Below are 19,291 nucleotides of genomic sequence, written 5' to 3'. Positions count from 1 at the left end.
GTAAAAACACTTTGAAAGGAATTGCTGCCATTATTTGGTGCTAAAAGTAGACAAAAGAGATCCTTGTTTTCCAAATTTCACCTGGTAATAATGGTAACAAATAAAACTAAACAAATAAATTAATGAAAATTTAACTACGAACAGAGTTTAAACAGTAATTGTTTAAATCAAAGTTTCCGAGTTTTGCCTAGATCTAGACATAAAGTTATTTTGGGATTAGGATAAATTTGCTTATACTTGTAAAGTTTTATTTCAAACAGTGTTTGGGTTTCGGAAAACAATTTGAGAGCAATAAAAAGAAATTTCAATGGAATCAAAAAGACCTTTCATAATCAATTATGGCCTTTAGAACTATGGACCAACCAGACGAGGAGTTCATTGCGGATGGACCACTTAAAGTTTTCGCTATATTCAAACGGCCTGCCTAATAAACCTGTCAAATATTAATATGCTAAAAAATGTCTGCTCATTGATCTGTCGGATCTCTTTAAATATCACCCCTTTTGCAAAGAGGGGGGGGGGAGAGATTCGTTACTAGGTACAAAATTCACAGATATGCGTAACCATTGAATTCTTTCTTTTTAGGGGTGGCAGTTCGTTTCTAGGTGCCCTAGGGGGGATAGTTAAAGAGATCCGATATGTTTGCTGTTAAGTTTGTCTGCCAACACGCCGTTCGCTTATCATGTGCATAAAAGCAAAGACTTTGGTTCAGCGGTCGTCCGGATCAAGTGAGGACATACCCAGTATCTATAGGCTAAAAGACAGCTATATTAAACTTCATAACATTTTGTTGACGCTTAGCTTACCATACCCAAAAACCTGCTTTATTACTCGGAATTTAGAACATGGAAGAGAGATACAAGTTATTACCAATACTGTAAACAAAATGTTTACCGACTAACTTGTCAAGCAAATGTGGGAAAAACGGACCAGATCGAAAGCATAGAGACGTTAGTCCCTCCGAATTATTCCAGAACTTCAAATAACTTAAACTTAAGACCCTCTAACAAAATCTAAGGTAGTTTTAGCCGGTTTCTTGTATGAAGTTTTATTGATGTTTATTTTTTCTTTTAAAAATTTAAAATTGCAACTAATTTGAAAACGATTTGCTTAATAATTATTTATCGATTTTGAGGAGATATGGGCAATAAATGGGGTGTATTTTGAAGATTTGAGCTATAAAATCCTTTATTAATTCAGTTCTCCAAATTTCCTGCTCTTTTCTTTAAAGTAGTTTCAGTTAAAACAGTCTAAAACCGCCTATTTTTTGGCGTTTGAATATTAGAACTCAAAACTGTAGACTTTTTTGTCTGATTAGCCATTCAGGCATTAAATTTATTCCTTTTTTTAGACGAGACACCTCTCCTAGTTTAAATAATAAAACGAATCCGAAGTTCAAAGGCAAAGTCTAATTTCATTCTGCTTAATCTCTGTTCAATTTCAGTTTTTTGCCATATTGAAAAAAAGGTAAAGAGAGCGAGGGAGAGAAAAAAGGAGAGAGATTTAGGAATAAATTAAGAAAATTACCCTGAGCAAAGTCTCCTCGGGCGTATAAATACCGGAGTTACTATGATTTAAAAAATACTTAACCTTTCAGCTGTAATTAATTGCTGAAAGCCATAGTCTCAAACAATGTCTGATGATAGTACCAACAAATTATTTCTAAAATCCGGAGGCCAAAAAGCCTGTTATTTTCGAAAACTAACGGAACTGAATAGATTTATTTCTTAATTAGTCTGGTAGCCTTTGAGCTTTTTATTGTTAATAAGATAATAAAAATATATCAAAATTCAGATTAGATTTATATTGAAATGGTTCATTGAGCGTGTCGAATTGAAGTGAAAGAAAACTAATTTTTTATAACAAATGGACAATTTGAAAGTTTCGCTTTTTGATTTGCGATGCCATTTTTTTGTGTAATAGCAAGCGTGTTTTGCAAGGAGATAAAAAACAAAACAAAAGACCATGCTCAAAAAAACCAGACGGTAAAATGATGAAAGTATCAATAATAATCATAAAAAGTTATTATTAGGTATTATTATAATCATTACTATTAGTATTATTATTAGTATTATTATTATTATAGTATTATCATAATTTTATTATAGTATCTTGGTGGCAATTTGAAAAAATTTCAAAATCAATTTATTTTATTCTCATGATTGAGCACCGATCATATGACTGCGGCTGAATAAAACTTAATATGTGAGACTCTTCAAAAGACATCATTTAATTTTAAAGGGAAAGTCCTGCAGGTCAAAATTAAATTGAAAGTGATGGTCCACTTAACAACACCTTCGGTGAAACTGTTAACCTGCTATTCTTAATCTAACATTATTAACATTTACAAATTAATGTGACATTTGTTTTAAAGCTGCATCAGTTGGTCTCTTTTTTTTTCCTTTGAAAATCCGCCGGCTTATTATGACATGTAGAGCTTTAACCGATTATCAGCCAATGCCAAAATATATTGTTGTCAATTTTTTTTACTATAGTCATAAAAATCTGAACATAAACCGAATAGACAAAAACAAAAACTGAATTAGACAAAAATTTTTTAACATAGTCCCAAACAAAGTTATGTAACAATTGAGTGGAATTCATTGACACGATGACAGACGGGAGTAAAATTAAGACATGACCATCGACAAAAGTCAAGGATGAGATAAAATAAAATAAAGTTAACAAGCTAGACGAAAAGCAAAAAATTACAAACTCTGAAAAGATGACATCATTTTGTGGCGATTAAATCTGCTTGCGTTCGTCGATTTTTTCTACGGTTGATTAATTTCGAGAAAAATCTGCTCATCCGGGTTGACAAAAGCGATAGTCATACAATTCTCAAGGAAATTACCAACATTCCAAAAAATTATGAAAAGCCTATGACAAGCACTTTTATATATATATTTGTTATACGACATTTTTTCACTATATGTATTTCTTTGACTAGCATGTTTCCATAAGTTTCAAAAAAATTACAAAAGTACAAAAAATAAGAAAGGACATATTTTCTATTTCGTTCTTTTCATTCGATTAATTTTTGTTTTGTTTCCAAGAACATTAATACTGGAGAAAAATACCCATTTGTTAGAACGACATTCAAAAAATCAAAGAAAAGTTGCTGATTGAGATTATGCCATGAAGTAACCCGCACTGACAGAAATAGTTTCCGGTCGATTTAATTTGACTTTAAACCGATTTTAAATCGATCCAAATTGATTAACCATGTACATTTTACGAACTTAAATGGATTTTAAATCGATTTAAATCGATCTTTTTGATAATTTTAAATCAATTTAAGTGTCTAAAAAATCGATTTAAATCGATTTCGATGGATTTTCCGACTCAGCAAAATCCATCCGAATCTCACTTAAATCCATTTTAAATCGATATAAATCGATCGTTTTAAAAATTTTAAATCGATTTAAGGGTCTAAAAAATCGATTTAAATCGATTTCGATGATTTTTCCAACTCACTAAAATCCATCCGAATCTCACTTAAATCCATCAGAATCTCACTTAAGTCCATTTTAAATCAATTTAAATCGATCTTTTTGAAAATTTTAAATCGATTTAAGTGTCTAAAAAATCGATTTAAATCGATTTCGATGGTTTTTCCGACACTCTAAAATCGATTTTTTTTTTACTAACACGGCGAAAAAAACATACTCCTTAAAAAAGGTTGGAAATTTTTATTCTCGATTTTTTAAACAAAAACACGCTTACCAGATGTTATAGAATTCATTAAAATGATCCACATAAATCAAGTTTTAAACTCAAAAGTTTGCAAAAAAATCATAGAAAACCATTGTAAATCAGATTATGGGCAAAATCTTGTGTAACAAACCAGAAAAGGGTCAGGTAAAACTAAAATGAAATCTCAATAATATGCAATAAAATCATAGAAAAACATGAAAGTAAATCAGATTTTAAGCAACAACTTATGAAACGAATCAAGAAAAGGGTAAATATAGATCAGTTTTTGAACTCAAAATATGCAAGAAAGTCATAGAATTTTATCGATATTTTGGTCTTTTTATTTGGTCTTTTTTATGCTACAATACGCTATGGATGAAAAATGAAAAATGATAGGCAAGAAAAGAAGTAAATGCAAAAAAAAAAATTAAAACTGATAAAACTCGAATGAAAAAAATCGATTTAAATCCGTTTTAATCCCCTTAAAAATGAAAACAAATTCAGACTGGAAAAAATGATTTTAAATTGATTTAAAATCAATTTGGATCAATTTTTTTAGTTGGGATTTATGATCAATTTAAATCGATTTTAAATCGATCCAAATCAATCTTCATTTTTTTTTATTTAATCTTCGTACTTTTTTCATACTAAAATCGATCTAAATTTAATCAACGTACTTTTTTCATACTAAAATCGATCTAAATTTAATCAACGTACTTTTTTCATACTAAAATCGATCCTAATCCATTTTTGTCAGTGCGGAAAGAAGTAGCTCTGAATTAACAAATCAGAAAAGTTCTCAATTTTTAAGCATTGGAGTTTTAAAATATGCTGCAATTATTTTTCACTAATTGGTTATTATGCGTGTTTCTTAAAATTGTTGAAGTGTCTGATACTGATCAGAATTAAAAAATTAGGTTTCCAGTTAATGCAGAAACTAAAAGTGATTTTCATTTTTTATGAGCAACTAAACTTTATTACAGACAAAAAATTATTATTCTGCTAGCCATTTTCAAAAAAATTTATTTCGCGTTTCAGAAATTTCATTCATGGTATGGGAAATCTACGACTAGCGTACTTTTAATTGTCATATAGTATGAGAAAAACTTTGGTGTATGGCGGTCAAAGCGGTAAATAATCATCTGTAATATGAATAGGCTAAATTTCACGCTAAATTAAGATGAAATTTCAAATATTAATTATTTGAAATTTTATCTTAATTTAGCCTGAAATTTTCAACACAGTGCATTGTTTTCTTAAACTGGCAGCTCCTTTTGAACCAAAGCACGTTTTACTAGAAAAGTGAAAAATTGAGATACTTTGGCTCTGAAATTTGTTATCTGGGTTACAACTTTTTTCCTTCACAACTTTTTTGTTTACTTTTTTGTATTTTCTACTGACTTTTTGTTATTTCTTCCAAATTTAAATAAATTTGAATCCCTCAAACGCTCCTTGTGCCCCATCCCATGCTAAGTCCCCTTTTAATTCAACCCTCCCCCTATGGAGGGTGATTATGATGAACTTAACCTCAACCATTTTGGGTTAGTGATGGGGTTAGGGGAGATGGTGAAGACTAAAATGGGGAGGGATTAATTAAAGAGAGTGTGGTCGGGGGGGGGGGGGGGGGTTGGGATGAACATGTTTGTTTGACTTCTAGTTTAATTCTATAACAATTTAAGGACATTGTAACGACATTTTATAACATTCTTAGAACACTTTATAACCTTTTTAGAACAATTTAAAGCATTTTATGATATAATATTTTTAAAAAAGTAATAAATAGTGCAAAGTTCCCTTTCTAGCGTTTTATGAGTTATCAACTATAAACAATTTTTGATGAAAAAAATCGGTTTTATTTTTTTGGCCTAAATAATTCGATTATTTTGTCAGAATAATCGACCGATTATACGGAAGTTTTAAATATTAAAAATAATCGATTATAACGCCCTAAAGATTCATTTTCATGGTTGAATGGGTCATGAAAATCGATTACCTGGGTTAACTTTTTTTTGCCAATATAATCCTTTATAATCGAATACTTTCCATGAAACTCCAGTGCGGGGATAAATTCAAAGCTGTGTTTGGTAAAATGATCTCAGTACTTACAGTCTCTGAGGTCTGAACCAATATTTTTGACACACCCAGAAATCGTACATTCAAAAAATGCCATACATTGGTCTCCACAGATTTATTATAAAACGGCGAACTCGTCAAGTCTACAAATTCTTTTCTCACCCGACCCCGATGGAACTCCGATGCAATTGAAACCCGCAGAAATTGAATGTATTCAACGTCAAGGTTGTGTTGGCTTTCAAATTTCTTAGAGGAACAATATAATGAAATGCTATTTCAACCAGCCGTTGAGGCTAAAATTTTGATCAGAAGTTTCACTTTGGTTAAAAAGGCTGTGCTTTTCAATGGCTGTAATTTTGGATAACTGTTGGATGAATAGTAAATTGAAAGGATCGATTTGAACAACGCCAATATTCAGAAGTCGATTGCCCCTATTTGCTGAAATGTGATCTTTTCAGTCGCCAGGTAATTTAAGAAAAACTGAGTTATAATTAGTCTGTCTGCTATCGATTTTCCTGACAATAAAATAGACTGTTTTGAAAAACCCGTACTTTTATAATTTTTGTTACTAATTTTCAGGCGCCGAAAGATCCGTTTTTGACTATGATGTTTCAAATTTTCATAGTGTGTGATTTAACCAATGTTACCCGAACATTACGAGGCCAAACTGTGCATTTTGTGAATTGTAGACCGATTCTGCAACAGGCCGAAAACAGTTTTTTGCGGAAACCTCGATATTGCTATTTTTATGTGATTTTTTCAGCTGTTTTGGATTCCATGAAAATATAGGTAAAACAATGTAATGCTCAAAATTGTATTGTATGCTCCAAAAACAACGAATTTTGCGGAATTCGAAAAAAGAAACGTTTCCGAACCCACAGCAGTTATGGAATCCACAGAAAAATCACACTACAAGGTGTGTTGTTAAATGACTCTGTCGCGGAATCCGCAACTGTAAGCGAAAACCGCACATTGTAACGGCAATTTGCAATTTGTTAGCGGAATACGAAAACAATCATGGTCATTCAGCATTTTTTAAAAATATATACATTTTTTTGTTGGACACCAGATAGACTTTTTAACAGTTCAATTACTGCCAAAAAATCAAATTCATTGACTGTCAACAATTCATTCTCATTTACTGACAGTAGCTAAACTCCGGGTAATTCAACCTCAATCGTTTGCAATAACTCAAAGTCATTTACCGACAATAGTTCAATCCAGCTGAAATCAATAATTAAAATTTCCAAAACTAGTTAAAAGAATACCAAAAAAATGACTTTCTCTCAAATCTCAAACCCAGAAACTGTGAAAAACTCTGAAAGAACAGTGAAAAAAGTTCGTGTTTTTCTTTTTGATTCTGATTCTATTTCGGAATTTCATGCGGCTTTTCCTTTGACTCAAGAAATAAGAACTTGGAGATCGAGTCCAGAATAGCTTGTAAGGAGAATCTTATATGCTGATTAGGCAACATATTAGTTAAAATTTTAGACAATACCAGTATAATTAGGCCCAAAATCAGATTTTGAACATACTATACCACAACCAAAACTCCCGAAAAATAATTTTGCTCATTCGATATTAAAATGTGTTTCTCAAAACAATTATCTCTAAAACAGCAACTTGCTAGAATATTTATGCCAAACACTAAAAGGATACACCTACGGTTTCACTTAAGCAAAGATTTCATTTTTTTAAATGGTTTCCAATGACAAAAGTTAAACCTTTGCTTTTTAATTCGGAGTTTGTTGGATTTTTTTTTCAGCTATAGCTTTCAATTGTTCACGCAAGAACTGGCGTAGTTAAGTAAAGTAAACAAAAATACAGAATGCATTTAATATGCGGAATCCACTTACGTTTGTGGAATCCGGAAAAATAGCAATATTCGCTCGTGGTGGATTCCGCGACAAAACTAATGAGCTGACAAAAGTTAAATTACAGGTATTTTTGCGCAAAATCCACAAAATGTTTGTCAACGAAATCCATATTCATTTTAGAAAATATTGAAAGACCTCATTCTGGCTTGCAGTGACCCACAGGCATCAATTTTTGCGCCTATACAGTACACAACTTGACCTCGTAATAAAACTCGCTATCTCCGTTAGCGCAGTAATAGAAAGTGATGTTAGTTTAACATATATTTTTTTCAAAAACCAACTCACAACAATGGACACCAACTGATTCCGCATCACAAAATTCTTGCTCATTCTTATTCATGAAACCGACACTGCAAAAAAAAAACAATCCAAACGATCCAACTTTTTTTACCACATTTGGTGGCTGAGCGCCTTTTTCAGCAACTCAGCTATTCTTTCGATCACCACCACTCTTGTCATTTTCATTTTGTCCACAAAGTTTATTTTCATTTTTTTCCACAAAGTTGTTTTTAAAGAATTGATATGCATTGCTTGTTTCTGCATCACAACATTTTGAAACCAAGAAAAAAAAAGTTCTTTTAAAAACAATTAAGGATTCGCCGCTGCTGCAGGAACAATGATCGGAACCCGTTCTTTCAATATTATTTTTCATCTCGGATTTGATTGAAGAAATTCAAGAAAAAGTCAAAAAATTTCTAAAAAATGATCAAAAGTTCTGAAAAACAGTCAAAAGACTTTCCAAAATCCGGAGTTTTTTTCTGCAAAAAACCAGATTGTGGCCGCTTAAGCAGAAAAGATTCCTAAAAACGGGTTTCTCGATTGAATTCAACCTAAGAGTTGACACGGTACTTTTCGTCAAAAAGTTTCCAAAAAACTGTCAAACTATCCAAACATTGACTTGTTTGAAGGTCAAAACTTTTTTACGCAAACTGATAGGGTTTCAAAAACCTGTTGTTTTGATTAAACAATTGACATCAGACTTGGCAGGATAGTTAGCGAAAAAAGTCCAAGAAACGGTCAACAAATCAAAAGTTCGACATTTCCGACAATCTCAGTTTTTTGTGTGAAAAACTGGGCCTAACTGCTTATGGAAAAGGAATTCACGTCATCTGTAATTTGATAGAACCCAAAATTTCAAATCACAAAAAAAAATCACAAAACGGTCAAAAATCAAAAACTTTGACTATTCCAAGGGCCATAACTTTAGAAGTAATAAATTCTTAAGTTTAGCCGCTTATGCAAGAAGGTTCTCAGAATCGGTCTAATCTTTGATCCGAAAAATCTCAGATTTGGAAAGGGAATTTCTCGAGAGAAAATAAAAACTTTAAGAAAAAAAAAACGGGGAAAAAATCAAAATCAGACTTGCGAGCGGTAGTTTCCAAGAAAAAGAAAATTCAAAAACATGGGTCAAGTATTCCCCACAGACTATTTCAAAGGCTGACGGCAGCAGGGTCAAGTAAAAAGAGACCCAAGAGGAGTAGGCAATCACACAGGTGAGTAAGCGGTCTTTCAATTGAAACCCTTTATTTTGAAAATCACTAAAATTTTCGGAGAAAAACTAAAGTTTTTGCAACAAACTGGGAAATAATTTCAAAAAATCAAAAAATCAAAAAATCGACTAGTGAACATACAACTAACTTAAAAAAAGCGGAGGGGAGTGTTAAATTTTTGTTTCCCTTGAAACGACCCACAATTAGACTATCAAGCCGAAAAAACTAAACTGAAACAAATTGGGCCGAAGAAATTTTGTAGCGAAACGAAAATTATACAAACGAAGATTATACAAAATGAAGGAAAGTAAAATTACAAATTGTAGGAATAAATCAAACACTTAAGATAACATTAAAGAAATTGCGAGCTGCAAAAAAAAACAAATCTAAGATAAGACAACTAAGCCGACAACTGATAAGCACAGAGACAATTGGCCGACAGAATACTAACCACGTGAAAAAAAAGCAGGTCCCAGTCAGATTCGAACCCAGAACCTATGCCGTCCCAGGCTTAATCGTTACCTCCAGGCTAAATTGACCGGGAACGCATAAAAATTTGAATTCATTATCAACCAGGATTCATGTGATTCAAGTGATTCTGTTCAACAAATTGTTAACCGGAAAAATTCTTATATTCCGGTTTGATAACGCTTGCTAACCACAAACTTAAGGATTGATTTTGAAAAAAAAACCAATAATTTGAAATCTCTTAAGCACAAAACTTTGTATATACCGAAAACGATTATTAAAATTTAATTGAGAAACGATTCATTTCGATTTTTTTCTGGTTTTAAAATGAGATTGATTTGGATTGATTTAATTTCCGTCCAAAATGATTTTTCCGTTTTTAAAATGAGAACAATTTCACTTGATTTAAAATTGATCGAAAGCCATTTTCCTTTTCAGCATTTTTTTAAAATTAAAATTGGTCCAAATCCATTTTTGTCAGTGATGGACCTGCCTTTTGCCACGGGAAAGGTTATGTGATCAAAAAAACAATTTTAGTTTTAGACTTAAGGCTAACAGTTAACCACTGTCGCTCTATGGGCTGCCACGACACAGGCCGATGCTCCTAAATAGAATAAATGATTTTGGTTTCTGCTATTGGCGGAAGATCCATGAAACACTCTCAGGCCTGTCTAGGCATAGTCCGTTTCTTTTATCTTAAGGCATTCCAAACTGAGATATTTTGGTCAGCGAAGCTCTTTTTATTGCAATTCGAGGCCATTTTTGGGGCTAGAATTTTTACGTGGTGCCAATATTGCAGCCGCAATCGGTCAGGCTGTGGTAGGCTTGAAGCTAGAGGTCAAGTGAGAACTCGTCCTCGCACACTATCATTGCCATGGCAGGGGATCGATTACAGGATCTGACGATTTCGAAAAAAACGTCGTATCACTATGGTAAGTGCTTCAGAGAGTTCCCCATCTTAGCTTTGACCTTTTGTCAAAAGAGGGCTCTATTTTCAAACATTTAGACATCGAAGGCCGATTCTCAAGGCTGACCTTTTTTATGAACCCGCGTTGTTTCTTTCGGGAAATCTGCTTCGCGAAAAAGTTAGTAGGTCAATGTTGCACTAAAATGACGGCAAATCTCGCACAACTTTGAAAATTTCCAGCAGCAAAATAATCTACTTCCCAAAATTTCGTCGCAAAAACTTGAAAAAAATTTTGGTTCGAACTTTTCGCCGTAAAACTCATTTTATCAAGATCAATCACGAAGAAAACTTTGACACGTTTGAGAAAACTTTGTCTCTATGAAGCATAGAAAAGGAATTTAATTTACTGGAATTAGCAATTGTGGAATAAAAAATACACAGAAAATACTCAAAAAATAGATTCGCAGTCCTATAGGTTCGCAAGATTTGTTCAAATTGAAACGCTTCAATAAAAATGAAAAGTTCCCGGATCTCGACAAGGTGATATCTTCATTTGATACATATATGTTTCATTGCTTTTAACGCGCTTTGATTTTCACTTTGACATAATCTCTTTATAAACACGCAGCAGTTGATTAAATTTCAAAAGCGCAACCGATTTATAAATTAGCTCAAACTTTCGCAGTTTTGCCATTTTGACCGAATAGAAGTTACAGTTTCTTTATCTATATTAAAACCGAAAGTAAATCAAACGAAAACATTGCAAAAATGAAAACTCGAATTCTGTTAATGGCAATTATCTTGCTGGCTCGGGTCTACTTAACAATCCCCCCCCCCCCCTTTCAAGAAAGGGGCGGGGGGGGGGGATTTTTTACTAGATACAATTGGGGGGGGATTGTTAAGTAGATCCGCTGGCTGTTGCTCAACTAACTGCAGTTCTTTCCCGCAAATTACATAATGAAGTACCAAAACAGAAGAACGAGAGGAAGCAATTGCTACTAAGTTTGACATTGCGTGATAAATTGAATGTTGAGCTGCCTGCGGCCGTAGACAGAAGAGTTATTCCGACTGCTTTCGGAAGGTACTTTAACTTTTCTCCTAATTCAAATTTTAGTTTTTTCAGTCCTGTTTTTGAGGTTTTGACTCTTGTTTTTTAAAATTGATTGAGCGTTGTGCTTCTTTGTGTAAACTGATATATTATCAATACCTTTTTCATCTTCAGGATAGATAAAAAACGGTTTGTTTTCTGCAGTACTTCACCATTAAATTTATTGTAAGAGATAACTTTCTCTAAAAAAAATTATCTGAAGTTCAAGCAATTATTGAAACCTGCAGTAATTCTAAAAACCTGCTCGTCGAAAAACGATTTATAAGCAAAGGAGAAAGTTTTAGGCATTTTGATTTTTTTTCCATTTTGAGCGCATCCACGTTTTATTCTAAAAGTTCCATCAAAAACTGCAAGTTAAAGATCCAATTTGTCTGGTGAAAAATCAACCCAAAGTTGGTTCCAGCAAATCCGATCATAATTTATCGAAGGCTGCTTAGACTGTTTCCGTCTTCTTAGTCTCTGTGTATTTTTTTTTTTTCATTTTTTTTCAAATAAAACTTCTCTAAATCGTTCATGACATTCAGTTTTTCGAAATATCAATTTTTCGATTGCATTGAATTTTTTTATTAAATAATAAGTTTCAGAATTGCAGTGCAATTTTGTTTTCAATATCGCGAAAAATCGAATCAAATATCGAATTTAGTCTAATCACTGATATAAAAGACTAAAAAGACTAATGAGTTCCAGTGTTAATTTAAATAAACCGGACACCACGAACAACAGTGCAAAACGCGTTTTTCTCAAATTGGATCAAAATTAAACAAAAAATGACAAGAACTAAAATTTCTTAGAGTTTCACCAGAGTTAATAGGGTGCATTTTTTCAAAAATCTCAATCAAAAGTTTATCGCAAAAATGGGTCACTTTGACTTTTTATAATAAATCAAAAGTTACGCTAAAACTACCGGGTTGATTAATAATGAAGTTGTATCAAAAGAAGCCTCTTACACAGCCCAACAAAATTTTACAAAGGTAAGACTTCCAAAAACCTGTAAAAGAGAATATATTTTTGGGTTGATAGCCAAAAAAAGGTCATTTTTTACTTCATTAAAATCAAAACAATTTTCATAGGTTTTACGCAATTTTTTGATAGATTTACCGTCATGTGACTCTGTTGGGCTGTGCAAAGGGCTTCTGCTTGTAAAAACTCTGTCAGCAGTTAGCTTGGTAGTTGCAGCGCAATTCTTGATTTTGTGAAAAAGCGCCAAAATGACCTATTTTTGGGGTAAAATTTTTGCAAAAGAAGCACCATATTGATTCTGGTGAAGTTCTAAGCAATTTTTATTCTGTTCATCTGTTTTTTTCTGCTCTTAGAAGTTCTCATTAATCCTGCGTTTATTACAAAAAAAGTAGTATCTATTTTCGGAAAACGAGCACAGCACTTCCAGGAAGCAAAAAATTGAAGCATCTAAGTTGATTGCCAGTATAAAAATTTTTGACTTCAAACGTATCTACTGAAATTCAATTTTTCAAACATTGGTGATGAAAATGGAATTTTTCAAACTTTTTTCAACTTTTCAAAATTTTTAAATTTTTCAAAGTTTGGAGATGAAAATGCATCATAGTACTAGACTCAAATTTCTCTACACATGCTTTCATCTTCGATTTTTTAGAAAATATATAAAAATTTTAATCGTTTCAAAAGTTAATTAGTAGCAGTTCTATCATGTAGTGTCAGTTTTCTGTTCACTTTATTGTAATTGTTTGATGATGAACTGGGTAACTGCCAATTGGGCCATGGTCTGGACTAATTTATCCATAATCTTGACAGCGTAACGCAAATTAATTATGCGTGGAAAATTATCGTGCACAACAAAATGATTTCAAATTGAATTAAAGCTAGCTAATCTGTCGTATTAATTTTGTACGACTCAAATTTTCACACATGATTTTTGATATTGAAGTTAATACTTTTTTCAATATTTTTTTTTCCCAAAAACTATTCGATATAATTAAGGGGCAGTCGGAACATTCAGGGCTTTGCCTTGATATGCAAACAGTCAGGTTTTGAATTTCAAATGAAATGATAAAGAAACAGATTATAATGTGAACTTAGGCCTACTAAAAACTATACAAAATAATAGGAACGTATAGACATTTTTCATTGGAATGAGAATAATAATTTTTCGCACATTGCTGAAAAATTAGCTGACTCCCTATCAAACCAACTTCATTACCGAGCAATAATTCCCTGAGTCCATGAGTTCCTCGAAGTACCTGATTGAAGTAACTTTGAAACACCCTTCGATACTATTCAATAACTCTGTCCCGTTTTTTTTTTCAGCGCGGTCCTAATTAAAAATGTTACTTCAATTGATCTCGAAGTCTGGATCAAGCCACGCAAATAAGGCAACCACGTGGGCACCCATAAAAACACGTGGCTGGGGGCACCCATAAAGACACATAGGGGCACACATACACACATGTGGGGGCACCCATATATACACACGTGGGGGCACACCTACAGACACACGTGGGGGCACCCATATAGACACACATTTGGGCACCCATAAAGACACACGTGGGTGGGGGCACCCATACAGACACAAGAAGGGGCACCCATAAACACACGAGGGGGCACCCATACAAACACAAGTGGGGGCACCCATACAAACACACGTGGGGCAGCCATACAGAAACAGGTGGGGGCACCCATACAGATAAACGTGCTGACCGTTCCGTTTTTCACATCCAACTTAAAAATTTTTTTCGAAAAGCAGAAATATTCGTATGCGTTAATTCTTCTAAAGATGTAACTTAGTAGTAATTAATGCTTGATAGTGTTTATTAAAGGATACTTATATTAACGAAATATTAATTTTAATGCGTGTAAAATGTCGATCTAGCGCGAATGTTGATATTTTGCTCAACAAATGTTCATTAGTGACAATAACAGTTTTCCATAATTCTAAATGAAATTTAGCCAGCTTACCTTCAATTGTAAACCTAACTCGACTTTTTCTCCTGAGATATCAGCATGACATTCCAACATTAGAAAAAAATCAAACGCAATCTCTTTTAAGTTGCATGCATAAAAATGATGAGAAGCTTCGAACCGTGTTTAAGACCACACAAACAAATATAGCATTGTAAGCTAGCGGACAGAAAAGGCGACCGCATATTTTAAGCCGGGAGAAGCCAGTTGAGCCGAAAAAAAATGACCTACTAAAAGCCTTAAACATTCTAAGCAATTGTTTTGTTCAATAGTTAAAAATTTTAAAAATCCCACTGCGGTAACTCAACTTTGAGCTTGAAGTACACTTGTAAGTGTTTTCAGTACGTTCATTGACACTTGAGGTAATCAACGTGGAAAAAATTCAATGACTGTTAGAAAAAATGCTTGCATGAAAAATGTTCCTGTTTAAACACAAGCAAAGCTGCCCTTTGCAAACACTAGCAACGACAAAAAGCAGCTCTATAAAATGAAATAAGAAAAAGTTGAATTAGGCCTCGAATTAGTAAAACTTGCTATTCGTCAGATTCGAACCAGCAATCTCGAGATTAGGAGTCTCTCGTGCTTCCCTTTTAGCATCGGATACTTAAAAATCGTCAAACATATAAAGCAAGAGAACAGATGCTATGAAATAACCAAAGGTACAGATCGTGATAAGAGCAGAAAGTCACTGGAAAAAGAGTAGTCATACTGATACACTACGTTTGTTAGTGTGATAAGTTTGAGGACCACTAATAACGACTCGTCAATATCTTGAAATTGCTGGCATAGATTCATCCATTACCTACGTTGAATGGCAGCTAAAGGTCAAAACTAACAGGAAAACTGTTTAACTTGATTTGTTGTATTAAAAAAGAAGTAAGTAACAATGTCAGATGCAATATTAACTAATTTCATAATATGGAAAAATATCCATATATTCAACTGAAATTCAATTTTTCAAATTTTGGGGATGAAAATGGAATTTTTCAAACTTTTTTTCAATTTTTCAAAAACTTTCAATTTTTCAAAGTTTGGGGATGAAAATGCATCATAGTACTTGACACAATTTTCTCTACTCATGCTTTCATTTTCGATTTTTTAGAATTATATAAAAATTTTAATCATTTCAAAAGTTGATTAGTAGCATTTCTATCATGTAGTGTCAGTTTTCTGTTCACTTTATTGTAATTGTTTGATGATGAACTGGGTAACTGCCAATTGGGCCATGGTCTGGACTAATTTATGCGCGCTTTGAAGATTATCCATAATCTTGACAGCGTAACACAAATTAAATCTGTGTGGCAAATTATCGTGCACAACAAAATGATTTCAAATTGAATTAAGGCTAGCTAATCGGTCGTATTAATTTTGTACGACTCAAATTTTCACACATGATTTTTAATATTGAAATTAATACTTTTTTCGATATTTTATTTTCCCAAAAACTATTCGATATGATTAAGGGGCACTCGGAACATTCAGGGCTTTGCCTTGATATACGAACAGTCTTGTTTTGAATTTCAAATGAAATGATAAAGAAACAGATTATAATGTGAACTTAGGCCTACTAAAATCTATAGAAAATAATAGGAAAGTATAGACAATTTTCATTGGAATGAGAATATTAATTTTTCGCATATTGCTGAAAAATTAGCTGACTCCCTATGAAACCAACTTCATTACCGAGCAATAGTTCCCTGAGTCCATGACTTCCTCGAAGTACCTGATTGAAGTAACTTTGAAACACCCTACCATACTATTCAATAACTCTGTCCCGTTTTTTTTTCCAGCGCGGTCCTAATTAAAAATGTTACTTCAATTGATCTCGAAGTCTTGATCAAGCCATGCAAGTAAGGCAAACCTACAGTAACTGTTTTGTTTTTATTTTAATCACCACAGGTAATGAATATCATGGTTTATTATTTGTCTGTTGTCTTATTTAAATCTCAATAGTTTGCTTGAAAATGTGCTTGATAAATGACGACTGTTAAAAACAATGCCAATTTTATGTCCAAACAAATTTATTTTGGAGTTCATATTTTTCTCAAAGAAGTGGAAGTTGCTATTTTGTAATTCTTAATGCCGTAACGTTTTATTAAAAGACTTCAAATGGACCCTTCCAGCAGAATAGTTTTTTTGCCCTGAGTTATCTCCGGTGTGCTACCCGCATCGGTGCTCCATGGATAATCAACGATTAAAATGGAAAAATATTGTCTCAAATGTCAAATGTTGTCATTGTAATCCATTATTGCTGCAAATGCAGACCAGGGAATTGATTATCTGGTCATTAAATCTATTTTTTTTTTCGAAAAGTAAAAATCCATTCAAATCCTTTATAATCCACTCTTTTCTCCAAAATAATCAATTATTCATTATAATCCATTTTATTTCGCTTAGCAGGCTATTCTATTTTTAGTTCTAATTAGGCCTGGAAGAAAAAAAAAGCTAATTGAAGATGTAAATTATAAAATTTTCTTTAAAACATAAACAAATGTTCATCTTGTTCCAGTTCATCATCCATTATCTTTAAATGCTCATCCAATTGAAGACTTTACTCACTTGAAGACTTCTCCCATTTGAAGACTTCTCCCATAGCGGACCTCGGGTAGTATAGCCAGTGACCTCAGGGGGCATCGGGTAGACACACGTGGGGTACCCATACAGACAATTAGGGGCATACATACAGACATACGTGGGGGCACTCAAACAGACACACATGGGGCACTCATACAGACACACGTGGGGGCACCCATAGAGACACACGTGGGGGTATTCATACATACACACGTGGGGGCACCCATACAGACACATGTGGGGGCACCCATACAGACACATGTGGGGGCACTCAAACTGACACACGTTGCGGCACCCATACAGTCACACGTGGGGGCACCCATACAGACACACGTGGGTTCACCCATGCAGACACACATGTGGGCACCCATAAAGACACAATTGGTGGGGGCACCCATAAAGACACAATTGGTGGGGGCACCCATACACACACATAGGGGCACACATACACACATGTGGGGGCACCCATATATACACACGTGGGGGCACCAGTATATACATACGGGGGGGGGCACCCATATGGACACACATTTGGGCAACCATAAAGACACACGTGGGTGGGGCACCCATATAGACACACGTGGGTGGGGCACCCATATAGACACACGTAGGGGCACCCATAGACACACGAGGGGGCACCCACACAGACACACGTGGGGGCACCCATACAGTCACACGTGGGGGCACCCATACAGACACACGTGGGGGCACCCATACAGACACACGTGGGTTCACCCATACAGACACACATATGGGCACCCATAAAGACACAAGTGGTGGGGGCACCAATACAGACACACGAGAGGGCTCATACATTCCCACACAGACACACAGCCACTCATACATACCCACACAGACACACGTGAGTCACCCATACAGACACATGTGGGGGTATTCATACAGACACACGTGGGGGCACTCATACTGACACACGTTGGGGCACCCATACAGTCACACGTGGGGGCACCCATACAGACACACGTGGGTTCACCCATACAGACACACATGTGGGCACCCATAAAGACACACGTGGGTGGGGGCATCCATACACACACATAGGGGCACACATACACACATGTGGGGGCACCCATATATACACACGTGGGGGCACCAGTATATACATACGGGGGGGCACCCATATGGACACACATTTGGGCAACCATAAAGACACACGCGGGTGGGGCACCCATATAGACACACGTAGGGGCACCCATAGACACACGAGGGGGCACCCACACAGACACACGTGGGGGCACCCATACAGTCACACGTGGGGGCACCCATACAGACACACGTGGGGGCACCCATACAGACACACGTGGGTTCACCCATACAGACACACATATGGGCACCCATAAAGACACAAGTGGTGGGGGCACCAATACAGACACACGCGAGGGCTTATACATTCCCACACAGACACACAGCCACTCATACATACCCACACAGACACACGTGAGTCACCCATACAGACACATGTGGGGGTATTCATACAGACACACGTGGGGGCCTTCATACTGACACACGTTGGGGCACCCATACAGTCACACGTGGGGGCACCCATACAGACACACGTGGGTTCACCCATACAGACACACATGTGGGCACCCATAAAGACACACGTGGGTGGGGGCACCCATACACACATATAGGGGCACACATACACACATGTGGGGGCACCCATATATACACACGTGGGGGCACCAGTATATACATACGGGGGGCACCCATATGGACACACATTTGGGCAACCATAAAGACACACGTGGGTGGGGCACCCATATAGACACACGTAGGGGCACCCATAGACACACGAGGGGGCACCCACACAGACACACGTGGGGGCACTCATACTGATACACGTTGGGGCACCCATACAGACACACGTGGGGGCACCCATACAGACACACGTGGGTTCACCCATACAGACACACATATGGGCACCCATAAAGACACAAGTGGTGGGGGCACCAATACAGACACACGCGAGGGCTCATACATTCCCACACAGACAAACAGCCACTCATACATACCCACACAGACACACGTGAGTCACCCATACAGACACAGGTGGGGGCACCCATAGAGACACACGAGGGGGTATTCATACAGACACACGTGGGGGCACTCATACTTACACACGTTGGGGCACCCATACAGTCAC

The 19,291-nt window shown here is 35.4% G+C and overlaps 1 protein-coding gene across 1 annotated transcript in view; it reads right to left on the bottom strand.

Moving 5' to 3' along the window:
* LOC134854702 (uncharacterized) overlaps window positions 1-18,566 on the bottom strand; it is a 19,577-nt gene extending 1,011 nt beyond the window's left edge. The window contains exons 1-2 of the mRNA XM_063871057.1: window positions 17,976-18,566; window positions 17,668-17,934 (exon numbers count right to left, since the gene is read on the bottom strand). Of these exons, the coding sequence (XP_063727127.1) occupies window positions 17,668-17,934; window positions 17,976-18,566 (858 nt within the window). The remainder of the gene's footprint in view (window positions 1-17,667; window positions 17,935-17,975) is intronic.
* Between the last annotated feature and the right edge of the window lie 725 nt (window positions 18,567-19,291).

This window comes from Symsagittifera roscoffensis, chromosome 9, assembly GCF_963678635.1.
Source record: "Symsagittifera roscoffensis chromosome 9, txSymRosc1.1, whole genome shotgun sequence".
In the NCBI taxonomy this organism is placed as follows: Eukaryota; Metazoa; Xenacoelomorpha; order Acoela; family Convolutidae; genus Symsagittifera; species Symsagittifera roscoffensis.
Note: the sequence above shows the minus strand (reverse complement) of the source record. Positions and strands in the feature narration are given on the sequence as shown.